Source organism: Cetorhinus maximus, chromosome 13 (assembly GCF_964194155.1).
Source record: "Cetorhinus maximus chromosome 13, sCetMax3.hap1.1, whole genome shotgun sequence".
Classification (NCBI taxonomy): Eukaryota; Metazoa; Chordata; class Chondrichthyes; order Lamniformes; family Cetorhinidae; genus Cetorhinus; species Cetorhinus maximus.
This window is the reverse complement of record NC_135891.1, coordinates 4,131,157-4,146,369: the sequence shown is the minus strand read 5'-3', so window position 1 is coordinate 4,146,369 and position 15,213 is coordinate 4,131,157. Positions and strand designations below refer to the sequence as shown.

Below are 15,213 nucleotides of genomic sequence, written 5' to 3'. Positions count from 1 at the left end.
GCCGTCCTTACCTACTCTGGCCTACATGTGCCTGCAGATCCACAGCAATGTGAATGACTCTTAACTGATCTCTGAAATGGCCTTTTAAGCCAATCAATTGTAACTCAAGGACAATTAGGGATGGGCAATAAATGCTGACTTTGTCAGCAATGTCCACATCCTGTGAATGAAGAAAAATTGTACATGCGCGCACAGGCACTGACACACACAAACACACACACACATGCAATGATGCATATACACACATGTGTTGGCGTGTGCATTGATTTACATTGATTACTTGTACTTGATTCTGCTGTTGCCCTTCACACCCCTCTTAGACCCATCCTTTGTTTCTTTACTTCTCCATTACCATCTCCTTTTGCCTTGCACCATCATCCTTTTTGTCATTTAATCTTCCCTCCTGTCCACCCTATCACAGACCTTCCCTTCTGTTCATTCCCCCTGCTTCTTTCCCTGCCTCGGTACTTGCTTAAAGCCCGTCCCATCTCTAACTTTTTCCAGTTCCGATGAAAGGCCCATTGAGCTGAAACGTTAACTCTGTTTCTCTCTCCACAGATGCTACCAGACCTGCTGAGCTTTTCCAGAATTTCAGATTTCCAGCATCTGTGGCTTTTTCTTTTGTCCCTCTCGAATTGTCCAGTGGGAGCCCAGTACCACATCCATCTCCAGCACATTGGGATGTGCCAGAGATACAGTGACAGAATATTAAGGCTGGAAGCCAAGGATACCTTGTCACTTATTATCACTGATACATTGGGCTTATGTCCACTATGGGCACATGCCCAACTCTATCTCTTGGGCAGAAAACCTGGAGCATAAGAGATAGATGGATGGATAGTAAGTGTACAGTGACTCCAACATCTTTGGCCTGATATTTGTGCCAACTCCAGGAGAAAAGGTCAGGAAAAGAAGCTTCTGGATATTTGCAATGTCAATTGGTCAATTAACCTCTGAGAAACAAAGTATTGATCATAATTGCAGGGGCACAGGGCAGTCAGCAAGATGGGTGGATGGCCTCTTTAAGCCTTGGGACTTTCTATTTTATATTCACTTACATCAACTCCTCTTGGTCCACGTTCTCCCATCAGACCAGAGTCTCCCAAAGGTCCCTGTGAAATGAATATCAAACATTTAGACAATACAGACAAAAAATCAATACAGGAAAAGCAGGCAGTGAATCAATACAGGTAAACCCAGCAGTGAGCAGTGAACCGGTCCAGGTAAACCCAGCATTGAATCTGTACAGGTAGATGTGACTGTGAATCTGTACAGTAAATCAGGCTATGAATCAGTACAGATAAACCCTGCAGTGACTCAGTGCAGCTAAACCAGGAAGTGAATCAGGTAAACCTGGCAGTCAATCAGTGCAGGTAAATCCAGCTGTGAATCAGGACAGATAAACCTGGTAGTGAATCAATACAGTTAAACCAGGTAGGTGTACCCAGAATATCCAAATCAGTTGTGGAATGTTGGGCTGAATTTTGCCGTCGGTGAGCAGGGGGCGGGGCCCGCTCGCCGATGCACAAAATGACGCGGGATGACATTGAGGGGAATCCCCGACATCAACCCGCCCCATTTAAATTTTCAGGAAGGTGGGGGCACATCAAATCAGCTGTCCGCCCGCCGAGGCCATTGACAGGATCAATGAAACAATTAAAGGACCTGCCCGTCCAACCTTAAGGTTGGCGGGTCGGCCAGGAGCCCCGGCGGGGAATAGAAAAAACATGAAACCTTATCCAGTGGCGGGTTGAGGTTTCATGCAGGGATTTAAAAAGTGTAATAAAGTTTGTGTGAAATTTATTAACATGTCCCATCTCGTGTGACATTGCCACATGAGGGGGACATGTTAAGGATTTTTTCTTTCCATTTTTAATGTTTGTACAACTGTCAGCGATCTCCCTGAGGCAGCACTTAGCCTCAGGGAGATGTGGGCTCTTTCGTGCGCATGCGCACTCTCGCATTTGGGGAATCCCTCCCCCCCCGCCCGCACAGGGAGTGCACAGCGCTTCCCGATGGACGTCACACTGGGTGGGCCTTAATTGGCTCGCCCACGTAAAATGGCGGCGGGGCCCGCTTCTCCGGCAGGGATCGGCTCCCCGCCCACCGGAGATTGGGTCGGGCCTGCCCGCCCGACAGGCAGACAATTCTGCCTGTTGTGATGTTGACTGTCAGCCATGTGTTCATTAGCAAAATCACAGGTATCTGAGTTCTGAGTGCTGGAGGCCAATCTCTAGCAAGGGAACCGTGAGTTTGGAGGGACTTACCGCACCGCCAGGTGGTCCCCTGGGTCCTGGACCTCCCATTGGTCCTTGGCCTCCCTGCAAGGAAAGTAAACAGCATGAACATACAATGCAAGCCAAGAGAAAACACAGGATTCCATCCAAAACCTTCAGCCTAATTTCTCCTTCAGACAGTGGGCAGATAGCACACCCATCATTTCATGATTCCCTCAAAAGTTCCAACCATCAGGAGAGGATTGAACAGGCTAGGGCTGGTTTGTTAGAAATGAGAAGGCTGAGGGGTGACCTGATAGAGATCTCTAAAGTTATGAAGGGGTTCAGTAGAGGGGACATGGACAAGATATTTCCAGTTGCAAGTGAAACTAGACTGAGGGGGCCATAAATATACAGTAGAAACTAATAAATCCAATCGGAAATTCAGGAGAATTGTCTTTCCCTAAAGAGGCTGTTACAATGATTAAAACAGAATGATTGTAAAACTGTGCATTGGCAACAGAGTATAAACGTTAGGAACTTGGCAAGAGTGGGAATTCTGTACAGAGAGAAAAGGAGAAGCTGTTTTTTGCCTCCAACTCTTGTGGTTCATGTAAGGCAGCATTTAAAATTTTTTCCCATGTTTTAGTGCTTAGTGCAAGTTAATGTGGGGAATGAGAAAAATCTCACAACAAATTGACCTAAGTAATCTAGATAGGGCAGAGCAGGTTGTGACTGGGCTGCAGGTTATGGGAGTTTGAAACTGTCCTGAACGATCTGCAGGAGACACCTCTGTCTCGAATCTCTCCAGCTCAGAGTCATTGAACTGGAGTGCGAGTTGGAGAGACTTTGGAGCTCTATCTGGGCAGTTTGCTCTAAAATTAGGCCACAGATTGTAGAGAGGTCCAGGCTCAGAGGGGGGTTGGTGTGAGCAATATTGTGTAGTACAAGTGCCTTAGAGAGTGAGGATCTGCAGAAACTGATCCAACAGCTACAATGTTCTTGCTGCCTGTGAGGATAAACTGTCAGAAAGGCAGTCAGAATGTGAACCATGGAACCTTGGAGAAGGAGGTTATCCAAAGAGGGGGGAGGAGAAGAAGGGGAATTGTATTGTAGGCATTTGTAGAGGATTGAATAATTAGGTGTACAGATTTGTGAGCAGGATCAAGAGTCCCACATGGTATGTTGCTTGCATAGTATCAAGCTGAGGGACATCTCAAACTGGCTTGAAAGGATGTTGGAGAGGGAGGGGAAGGATCCTGTCATTGTAGTTCATGTTGAAAATAGCAACAAAGAGAATAGTAGGAAAGAGGTTCTATTTGGAGAGTACAACATGTTAATTGTATATTCATTGTATTTAATTATATGCAGTTGGTGGGAATTAACTGAAAATTCACTTGCCTCTTTTAAATAGGAACAGACTGAAGCTGTGGTTGTTGGGTTAGGAGGTGCATGTTAGGAATATGTATCTCTATAAATAAATGCTTGTAAAAGTGTATAAGTATTGGCTCCAGTTCTATCTTTCACCACTTTCTGGAATATAACAGTCTAACAAAGAATGGTTGCCTAAAGGTGAAGTTTGGAAACTAAGAAAAAATGTTTGGACAGAAAACTAAGATCCTAGTAATCATTATGGGAAATGGCAGAAAGCCATTCAAAAAGAAAGCTATCCAAAGGAGTCTAAACCATATGAGCAGTGGAAAAATGAAGTAGATATGTGGACACGGGGTATGTCCCTACCAATGAAGAAACACGGTATGGCCTTGGCATTACTGCTTACTGATGGCAGTGGACGCCCGAATCTAGAAAATATTTGATGAGATGGATATGTCCTTCCGTTCGACAGCGAAGGAGATTTGGGACTTCTATTAGAGCTCTTGGATGAAATTTATGAGAAAGTTGATCCGTTAAATGTCTATGAAACATGGTCAGAATTTGATGGATTATGGATGGTTATTCCATGGAAGAATAGATCATGGATATTAACAGATTGTATAAAAGATTGATGGTTCGATTTGGGGATTTAAATTCCTGGATTGTGCTAGCTATCTCATGTGGACAGGCAACTGGTAGAAAAAAGTGCTGTGGATGGTTTATTTGAAATATAAACAAAAAATGCTGGAAATGCTTAGCATCTGTGGGGAGAGAAACGGAGCTAAACTTTTCATCGGATGAAAGTTTCTGATAAGAGGTCATTAACTTGAAGCATTAACTCTGTTTCTTTCTCTGCAGCTGACGCCCTGAAGTGCTGAGTATTTCTGGCATTTTTCTGTGCTTATATTTGGTTCTAACTGGTGTTCAGTTCTCTGAGAGGGAGACTCTGTTGGATTGGAGCTCTACTCCGTTAAGAAAATTCTTGGGGAAATAATAATTTACTTCATCCTTCATTGAACAAGTGAGACATTTCGTGGAGACACAAAGAATAGAGGACTCAACGATTGCCAGATTTCAAAATAGTCCAGACACTGGCTGCAGGCATCAATGCCACAGAAGGATTAACGACAGACAGAATGAGGATGAAAGCATCCTCAGCAGGTCCGACTATTACAGCAGAAAACAGAATTGGAATAGCAACAAACGGTGAATGAATCCCAGGAATGCCCAAGGAGCAGTTGATAGGTACTCCATGTACTTCAAAGATCAGATGGATCTTTGAGGATAATGAGGGAAGTAAGTGTGCAGGCGCTGGCCATAATCTCCCAATCCTTCTTAGATGCAGGGGTGGTGCCGGAGGACTGGAGAATTGCAAATGTTACATACACCATTGTTCAAAAAAGGGTGTAAGGGTAAGCCAAGCAACTACAGGCCAGTCAGTTTAACCTCACTGGTGGGAAAACATTTAGAAATGATTATCCAGGAAAACATTAACAGCGACTTGGACAAATGTAGACTAATTAAGGAAAGCCAGCACAGATTTGTTGCGGATAAACTGTGTTTAAACAACTTGCTTGAGTTTTTTGGAGTAACAGAGAGGGTTGATGAGGGCAATGTGGATGGGTATGCAGGGCACATTTCAAAATTTGCGGATCATATGAAATTTGGAAGTATTGTGAACTGTAAGGAGAATAGTGATAAACTTCAGGAGGACATAGACTGGCTGGTGGATTGGGAAGACACATGGCAGGTTAATTTTAAAGCAAAGAAGCATGAAGTGATACATTTTGGTAGGAAGAACAAGGAGAGACAATATAAAATATAGGGTACAGGTGGATACAGGAGCAGAGGGAACAGGGTTATAGGTGCACAAATTGTTGAAGGTGGCAGGACAGTTTGAGAAGGTGGTTAATAAGGCACATGGAGATCCTGGCCTTTATGAATGGAGGCATAGGCTTCTCCAGGTTCTCCAACCTTGCAAAAAATGGCACTGCACCCCCGAATCTGGGAATCCTGTCCCTGAACCCAGCCTCCACTATTTTCACAGAGTGGGGGGAAGGGGGCAGGTTGAACTTGACATCCATGGTTCAATGTGGCAAAAAACACATTAAAGTGCAGCTGTCTTTGTTTGTCTTCAGTCTGATCTGTTTTTCGCAAAGAGGGTTTGGGAAATACAATGCATGGATGTCAGACCTGGTAGGAGAAGGTCTAAACTTCCCAGAGTTCTTTGGAGAGGTAGGGTACCCTTTTGGGAATGGCCCCGGGCACCTTTGAGAGAGGTGAGATGTCCTTTGGGGTTATTAAAATTAGACATGAATGTGTGTAAAAATGGACTTTTAAAATTCATTTACAGCTGTGGGTGTCGCTGGCTAGGTCAGCACTTATTGCCCATCCTAATTTCCTTTGAGAAGGTGGTGGTGAACTGCCTTCCTGAAGGTCACCCACAACGCTGTTAGGAAGGGAGTTCCAGGATCTTGACCCAGCGACTGTGAAGGTACAGCGATATATTTCCAAGTCAGGATGGTGAATGGCTTGGATGGGGAACTTCCAGCTGGTGGTGTTCCCATATATCTGCTGCCCTTGACCTTCTAGATGGTAGTGGTCGTGGGTTTGGAAGGTGCTGCCTAAGGAGCCTTGGTGAGTTTCTGCAGTGCATCTTGTAGATGGTACACACTGCTGCCACTGTGCATCGGTAGTGGGGGAGTGAATGTTTGTGGAAGAGGTGCCAATCAGCCGGGCTGCTTTTTCCTGGATGGTGCCAAGTTTCTTCAGAGTTGTTGGAGCTGCACTCAACCAGGCAAGTGGGGAGGCTATTCCATCACACTCCTATTTTGTGCCTTGTAGATGGTGGACAGACTTTGGAGAGTCAGGAGGTGAGTTACTCGCAGGATTCATAGCCTCTGATCTGCTCTTGTAGCCACATTATTTATATGTCTGGTCCAGGTCAGTTTCTGGTCAATGGCAAACCCCAGAATGTTGATAGTGGGAGATTCAGAAATGATAATGCCATTGGATGTCAAGGGGAGATGGTTAGATTCTCTCTTGTTGGAGACGGTCATTGCCTGGCACTTATGTGTCACAAATGTTACTTGCCACTTGTCAGCCCAAGCCTGGATATTGTCCAGGTCTTGCTGCATTTGGACATGGACTGCTTCATTATCTGAGGAGTCACAAATGGTGCTGAACATTGTGCAATCATCAGCGAACATCCCCACTTCTGACCTTATGATGGAAGGAAGGTTATTGATGAAGCAGCTGAAGATGGTTGGGCCGAGGACACTACCCTGAGGAACTCCTGCAGCGATGTCCTGGAACTGAGATGATTGACCTCCAACAACTACAATCATTTTCCTTTGTGCTAGGTATGACTCCAACCAGCGGAGAGTTTTCCCCCTGATTCCCATTGACTCCAGTTTTGTTAGGGCTCCTTGATGCCACACTCGGTCAAATACGGCCTTGACGTCAAGGACAGTCACTCTCACCTCACCTCGGGAGTTCAGCTCTTTTGTCCGTGTTTGAACAAGGCTGCAATGAGGTCAGAAGCTGAGTGGCTCTGGTGGAACCCAAACTGGGCATCAATGAGCAGGTTATTGCTAAGCAAGAGCCGTTTGATAACACTGTTGATGACCCCTTCCATTACTTTACTGATGATCGAGAGTAGACTGCTGGGGTGGTAGGTGGCTGCCTTGCACTTGTCCTGCTTTTTGTGTACAGGACATACCAGGGCAATTTTCCACATAGCCGGATAGATGCCAGTGTTGTAGCTGTACTGGAACAGCTTGGCTAGGGGCGCAGCAAGTTCTGGAGCACAAGTCTTTGGTACTATTGCCGGAATACTGTCAGGGCCCATAGCCTTTGCAGTATCCAGTGCCTTCAGCTGTTTCTTGATATCACGTGGAGTGAATCCAATTGGCTGAAGACTGGTACCTGTGATGGTGGGGAACTCTGGAGAAGGCCAAGATGGATCATCCACTTGGCACTCCTGGCTGAAGATTGCTGAAAATAGTTCAGCCTTATCTTTTGCACTGATGTGCTGGGCTCCTCCATCATTGAGGATGGGGATATTTGTGGAGCCTCCTCCTCCAGTGAGTTGTTTAATTATCCACCACCATTCACGACTGGATGTGGCAGGACTGCAGAGCTTAGATCTGATCCATTGGTTGTGGAATTGCTTAGCTCTGTCTATCACTTGCTGCTTTTGCTGTTTGGCACGCAGGTAGTCCTGTGTTATAGCTTCACCAGGTTGACACCTCATTTTTAGGTATGCCTGGTGCTGCTGCTGGCATGCCCTCCTGCACTCCTCATTGAAGCAGGTTTGATCCCCTGGCTTAATGGTAATGGTAGAGTGGGGGATATGCGGGTGTCACTCCTACTGATACTGTCATGGACAGATGCGTCTGCAGCAGGCAGGTTGATGAGGATGAGGTCAAGTATGTTTTTCCCTCTTGTTTGTTCTCTCACCACCTGCTGCAGACCCAGTCTAGCAGCTATGTCCTTTAGGACTCAGCCAGCTCGGTCAGTAGTGGTGCTACCGAGCCACTCTTGGTGATGGACGTTGAAGTCCCCACCCAGAGTACATTGTACATTCTGCCCTCGCCACCCTCAGTGCTTCCTCCAAGTGATGTCCAACATGGAGGAGCACTGATTCATCATCTGGAGGCGGGGGGGGTGGGGGAGAGGTGGGGGGGGGGGGCGGGGTGGAGTTGTGGAACGTGGTCACCAGCAGGAGGTTTCCTTGCCCATGTTTAACTTGATGAGACTTCATGGGTCCGGAGTCGATGTTGAGAACTCCCAGAGCAACTCCCTCCCGGCTGTATATCACTGTGCTGCCACCTCTGCTGGATATATCCTGCCGATGGGATGGTGATGGTGGTGTCTGGGACATTACCTGTAAGGTATGATTCCGGGAGGATGACTATGTCAGGCTGTTGCTTGACTGGTCTGTGAGACAGCTCTCCCAATTTTGGCACAAGCCGCCAGATGTTAGTAAGGAGGACTTAGGAAGACTTTGCAGGGTTGGTAAGATTGGGTTGCTATTGTTGTTTACAGTGCCTAGGTCGATGCCAGGTGAACCGCCTGGTTTCATTCCTTTTTATTGACTTTTTTTAGCAGTTCAAGGGGCTTGCTAGGCCACCTCAGAGGGCAATGAGCATTTAAGAGTCAACCACATTGCTGTAGGTCTGGAGTCACATGTTCCAGACCAGGTAAGGACAGCAGATTTCCTTTCCTAAAAGGCATTAGTGAACCAGATGGGTTTTTACAACAATCAATAATGGTTTCACGATCACAACTAGACCTTAATTCCAGATTTTTATTGAATTCAAATTTCACCATCTGCCTTGGTGGGATTCGAACACCGGCCCCCAGATCATTAACCTGGGTCACTGGATTACCAATCAAGTGGAACTGTCAAGCTTATTGGAACTGTCAAAGGGAGCTGTCAAAGGGAGTTGTGAAGCTGTCAATGCTTTTAAATCTCCTGCCTTTTGAATATTTTTTTTAAAAACTGCAGTGTTGAAAAAATGCATGCTTGCTATTTCACTCATTCTATTGGCATAAGTTGGGGGGTGGCCATTACAGGAGTAGTGCTGCATGACTGGTTTCACAAATTATAATCATCACTGTGCCTGTCAGTTCACAGTTTGATTGATAGCTGCAAGCTTACAAAGGCTTTGAAGTGGGGCTATGAATACAAATGCTTGTTCTTATAAGGGAGTAAAGGAAGTTAAATGTAGTGGATGGATTTTTTGTAAATGAGAGTGATTTTTGCAATAGTGAATTTATCAACACTTAAGAACTTTATTTAATCTCAGCATGGGTCCTGAGGTCTGCTCGTGGTGTATACCGGGTGAGTTGGCATGAAGAGTGCTTGTGCAAAGTATGGCAGGTGGGGGTCATGGATTCCAATGAGGGTGGTGACCGGGAATGGGTTGATGTGGATGGAACATGGGGAGCATATGGAGGAGTGAGGGGTTGTGAGGGCTGGAGGGCTGTTTTTAGTTTCATTCTTTTTTTCACATGGCATGGAGGGCATGAAGGGCCCTGATGGTGTGGGTAGAGTTGCATAGGTTGACATAGGGGCTATAAAAGACCATGACAGGTGGTTGGAGAGGCTTATGTCGGCTCAGAGAGTATGAAGGGCCATGGGGTGGTGGATTGGGGCATGAGAATGGCATGGGTTGGCATGGATGGGGCATGGGGAGTGTATGGGAGAGGCGAGGGGTGAGTGCTGGAGCACTGTTTTTTGTTTCATTCTTTCACAGCCGGGGCATTGTGCCGGAGTACCAAGTCAGGCCTTTTGCATCACCCATCTCCGCACCCAGCAGCCCTCCCTCACCCCCAACCCACAGTGAAAATCCAAACTTCTGGGACACTTTTCCCAGAGTTGGGTTCACCGAGCTGGGAATTGTTCTGATTCTGTGCACCCAACACCAGTGAAACTTCAGGCCGTGCAGTCCAAATGCAACAAGTTTACAGCGAACCTTTACAAAAGGGTTTGGCCTCAACTGGAGTATAGTGTCCAATTCTGAGCACCACACTTTCAGAAAGATGTAAAGGCATTGGAATGGGGAAGAAAAGATTCATGCAAATGGTTCCAGGGATGAGGGACTTCAGTTATGTGGATGGATTGGAGAGGCTGGGGTTGTTCTCCTTAGAGAAGAAAAGTTGAGAGGAGATTTGATAGGGGTGTTCAAAATCATGAGGGGTCTGGACAGAGTAGACAGAGAGAAACTGTTTGCATCGTCAGAAGGGTCAAAAACCAGAGGTCACTGATTTAAGGTAATTGGCAAAAGAACCAAAGGTGACATGTGAGGAAAAACCTTTTTACACAGTGAGTGGTTAGGATTTGCAATATGCTGCCTGAGAGTGTTGTGGAGGTAGAATTCAAAAGATAATTGGATAATTACCTGCAGAAAAAAAATTTGCAGAGCTATGGGGGAAGAGTGGGGAAATGGGACTAACTGAGTTGCTCTTGCAGCGAGTTGGCATAGGCAAGAAGCACAGAATGGCCTCCTGTGCTGTAACCATTCTATGATTATGATAAGACGTGGGTGTAGTTGATAGAGTATACAAAGCTACTAAAGGAGATTAGTATTAAAGGGTACTGCCACTTAAACCTTCCATTACAATGTGACTTTAATGAAGTCGTTGCCATGGATCTAAAGGTATGGTACAAAAATAAATATTTTCATCCTATATTTTATAAACCTGGGGACCAGATTTTTGGCTGGAATTTCACAAAGTTTGGATGACTCCGTGGACCTTTAAAAGTCCCGCTCCTGTCACTGACAGTGAAAATCCTCTGCTAGGCCATCTGCTACAGATTAGGAAAAAAAAAGTAGCATCTGGTAATACAGTTTCAATAGAGTTCTTTGTTGATATTTCCTAAGGGCTATTATGTTGTCATTATGAATACTTGACAGTTTCAAAAGCTACAATTGTCTCAGCAGGGGGTTTCTGATTCATAAGTTTGTGACTAAAGTAGAAGACAGGGGCATTTCTATGTAGATTATTTATATTGTCATGCAGAAGGCATTTGATAAAATCCTTCTTAACAGACTCTTAGCTAAAGTTGAATCCCTGCAATTCAAGGCAAATTATTGACCTGGTTAGGAAATTGTCTCCTGCTGCTAAGTCAGAGTCGGGATAATGAACATGTACTCTAATTGGTGGGTTGTGAATAGTGGTGTCTTGCAAGGATCTGTGTTGGGGCCTCAAATATTCACCTATTTATTAACAGCTTAGATGATGGGATAGAAAGCAACATATTCAAATTTGCCAATGACATAAAGAGAGGCAACATTGCAAGCAGTGTAGATGGAACCATCACATTAAAGAAGTATTAATAAATTAAGTGAATGGGAAAAACTGTGACAAATGGATTTCAATGTAGGCAAATATGAAGTCATCCTCTTTAAACCCAAAAAGGATAGAACAGGGAGCTTTCTTATTTTAATTTATTCTTTCATGGGATGTGGGTGTCACTGGCAAGGCCAGCATTTGTTGCCCATCCCGAATTGCCCTTGAACTGAGTGACTTGCTTGGCCATTTCAGAGAGCAGTGAAGAATCAACCGCATTACTGTGAGTCTGAAGTCACGTGTAGACCAGACCAGGTAAGGACAGCAGATTTCCTTCCCTAAAGGTCATTAGTGAACCAGATGGGTTTTTACAACAATCGACATGGTCACCATTACTGGGACTAGCTTTTAATTCCAGATTTTATTAATTGAATTTAAATTCTACCAGTTGCTGTAGTGGGATTTGAATCCTTGTCCTCAGAGCATGAGCCTGGGCTTCTGGATTATGAGTCCAGCAACATTACCACTATGCAACCATCTTCCCCCTCCAAATGATGAAAAGCTAAGAACAGTAGAGGTGCAAAGAGATTTGGGGAGTCCTGGTACACAGATCATTAAAATGTAATGAAAAGGCACAAGAAATAATTAAAAAGACTAATAAAATGCTGGCCTTTATATCTAGGGGAATAGAGTGCGTTTGGAAAATGAAAATCACATGACCAATCCACAATCCCAGATGACAAGTCGAGCATTAACCCCAACATTTCATGTTATGCGTACTGCTTAGTGACTGGCACATTGTGTGTGTAGTTCGATGATGGCACTTCATGGGATGTCAGACTGCTACATGGGATGTATCTGCTGTATCAGGTTGGTGATTGTGCTCAATGAGACTGCTTACCTGTTCGCCATCGGCTCCTTTAGGTCCTGGCTTTCCTGACAATCCCTAAATTAGAATATGGGAGAAAAGCAGTTCATTAAATTGAACATATTCACAGCCTACTAACGAACTCAGTGAATACAGAATACAGAGACTGTGAAAATGAAACAGTCCTGACCTTGCGTTCAATCTTATTGGATACTTCATCTATAAGTTGAACAACCCAACTTGTCTTGTTTGATTACATTTTGTAAAATTCCACTCCTATTGATGGGGACCTGGCAGTCTTATAGTTACACATTTTAATCCAAGGTTTTGGTGCATTTTTCTTGGTGCCTGCAACACAATTACTCCCCTAACTCAACAGTCCCACTCAAAGAAATATATTTGGGATGAGACTGCTCCTTCTTTTCATTCGTTCACAGGGTGTTGGTATCACTGGCTAGGCCAGCATATATCTTACCCATCCCTAATTGCCCTTGAGAAAGCGGTGGTGAGCCGCCTTCTTGAACCGCTGCAGTCCATGTGGTGTAGGTACACCCACAGTGCTGTTAGGAAGGGAGTTCCAGGATTTTGACCCAGAGACAGTGAAGGAACAGCGATATGTTTCCAAGTGGGGACATTTCACAGAGCTTGAGGGGATAGCAAAGTCAGACCAGCTCTCCTCTAACTCATGCACTAGGACCAAGGAGCATTCATTCAAACCAGTGGTTCTAAATAAGCAACAAAGAGTCTTTAAAAAGTTTCACAAATTCCTTTTACCTTCCAATGACCTTTTAAGGGCTGAGTTCAAAGGTCGCTGAGATAGTCTCGATGGTTCCCCTGTGGTTGGTACCTCCCACAGAGGATTCAAGTGAGGGGGGTGGTGTAGCCATGTTTTTGTCCAGAAGATGATGAAGGAAGTTACAAGAGGACGAATGGCTATTTCTGGTTCTATACTCTCTCACCGTCACATTTATGATGCCCAATATTAAAAGCTCAGTTAATTTCGCTAGTTAACATCATCGTATTGTTGAGGAATCTGTTTCAGTTGCTGTGGGACTACTTGCCAATTGTGGACTTCTGCTTATTTTATTTTACTGAGACCCACACTCAATACTTAAACACCTTGCCTTTTACTATCATGATCAGTCACTTTCTTATCATTGACAGATGACTAACTCTCCTGTACTGAAGCATTGATCCTTGTCCAATTAGTATTTTAAACTTAAATAAGGGCAACTATATGGGCAGGAAAGTTGAGCTAGCTGAAGTTTACTGGGATACTAGGCTACGGGATGGATCAATAGAGAATCAGTGACAGACATTTAAGGGGATTTTTCAGAATACTCGGAATAAGTATATTCCTACTATAAAGAAAAATTCTAAAGAGAGGACCCGCCATCCATGGTTAACTAAAGAAGTTAAGGAAAGAATCAAACTTAAGGAAAAAGCATATAACTGTGCAAAGATGAGTGACAGGTCAGAATATAAAGAACAGCAGAGAATGACTAAAAGGCTAATCAGGAGATTTTATAAATGGGTCTTTGTCCAATTGGCAGGATGTGATGTGTGGAGTCCCACAGGGGTCTGTGCTGGGACCTCAACCTTTTACAATTTATATTAATGACTTAGATGAAGGGAGCAAAGGCATGGAGTTCAGAAGAATGAGGGGGGATCTCATAGAAACCTATAAAATTCTAACAGGGCTAGACAGGGTAGATGCAGGAAGGATGTTCCCAATGGTGGGGGAGTCCAGAACCAGGGGTCACAGTCTGAGGATACGGGGTAGACCATTTAAGACTGAGATGAGGAGAAATTTCTTCACCCAGAGTGTGGTGAGCCTGTGGAATTCACTACCACAGAAAGTAGTTGAGGCCAAAACATTATATGCTTTCAAGAAGGAGTTAGATATAGCTCTTGGGGCGAAAGGGATCAAAGGGTATGGGGAGAAAGCGGGATCAGGCTATTGAGTTGGATGATCAGCCATGATCATAATGAATGGCAGAGCAGGCTTGAAGGGCCGAATGGCCTACTCCTGCTCCTAGTTTCTATGTTCCTATGGTAGCTAAATTTGCAGACGGCACAAAGATAGGTAGAAAAGTATGTTGTGAAGAGGATTTAAGGAGTTTGCAGATGGATATAGATAAATTGAGTGAGTGGGCAAAAATCTGGCAGATGGAATATAACGTGGGAAAATTTGAAGTTGTTCACTTTGGCAGGAAGAATAAAAAGGCAGAGTATGACTTAAATGGAGGAAGATTGCAGAATTCCGAGGTGCAGAGGGATCTAGGTGGTCTAGTGCATGAGTTACAAAAAGTTAGTATGCAGGTACAGCAAGTAATTCAGAAGGCTAATGGAATGCTATCCTTTAATATGGGAGGAACTGAATGTAAAAGTAAGGATGCTATGCTTCAGTTATACAGGGCATTGGTGAGACTGTGTCTTGAATACTGTGCTCAGTTTTGATCTCCTTATTTAAGGAAGGATGTAAGTGCATTGGAGGCAGTTCAGAGGAGGTTTACTAGATTGATACCTGGAATGAGTGGGTTGTCTTATGAGGAAAGGTTGGACAGACTGGGCTTGTTTCCACTGGAGTTTAGAAGAGTGAGGGGTGATTTGATTGAAGTATACAAGATCTTGAATGGTCTTGACAAGGTGGACGTTGAAAGGATGTTTCCTCTTGTGGCTGAGTCCAGAACTAGGAGGCACTGTTTAAAATTAGGGGTCGCCCTTTTAGGACAAAGATGAGGAGAATTTTTTTCTCTCAGAGGATGGAACTCTCTGCCTCAGAAAGCAGTGGAATATTTTGAAGGGAAAGGTAGCTGGATTCCTGTTAGGCAAAGGAATCAAAGGTTATTGGGGGTAGGTGGGAATGTAGAACTTGAAACAAACAGATCAGCCATGACCTTATTGAATGGTGGAGCAGGTTCGAGGAGCCGAATGGCCTACTTCTGCTCCTAT

General features: G+C 44.5%; 1 protein-coding gene across 1 annotated transcript in view; it reads right to left on the bottom strand.

Annotated features, from left to right (window-relative positions):
* col9a3 (collagen, type IX, alpha 3) overlaps positions 1 to 15,213 on the bottom strand; it is a 149,684-nt gene that overhangs the window by 47,521 nt on the left and 86,950 nt on the right. The window contains exons 20-22 of the mRNA XM_078554812.1: positions 12,292 to 12,336; positions 2,268 to 2,321; positions 1,059 to 1,112 (exon numbers count right to left, since the gene is read on the bottom strand). Of these exons, the coding sequence (XP_078410938.1) occupies positions 1,059 to 1,112; positions 2,268 to 2,321; positions 12,292 to 12,336 (153 nt within the window). The remainder of the gene's footprint in view (positions 1 to 1,058; positions 1,113 to 2,267; positions 2,322 to 12,291; positions 12,337 to 15,213) is intronic.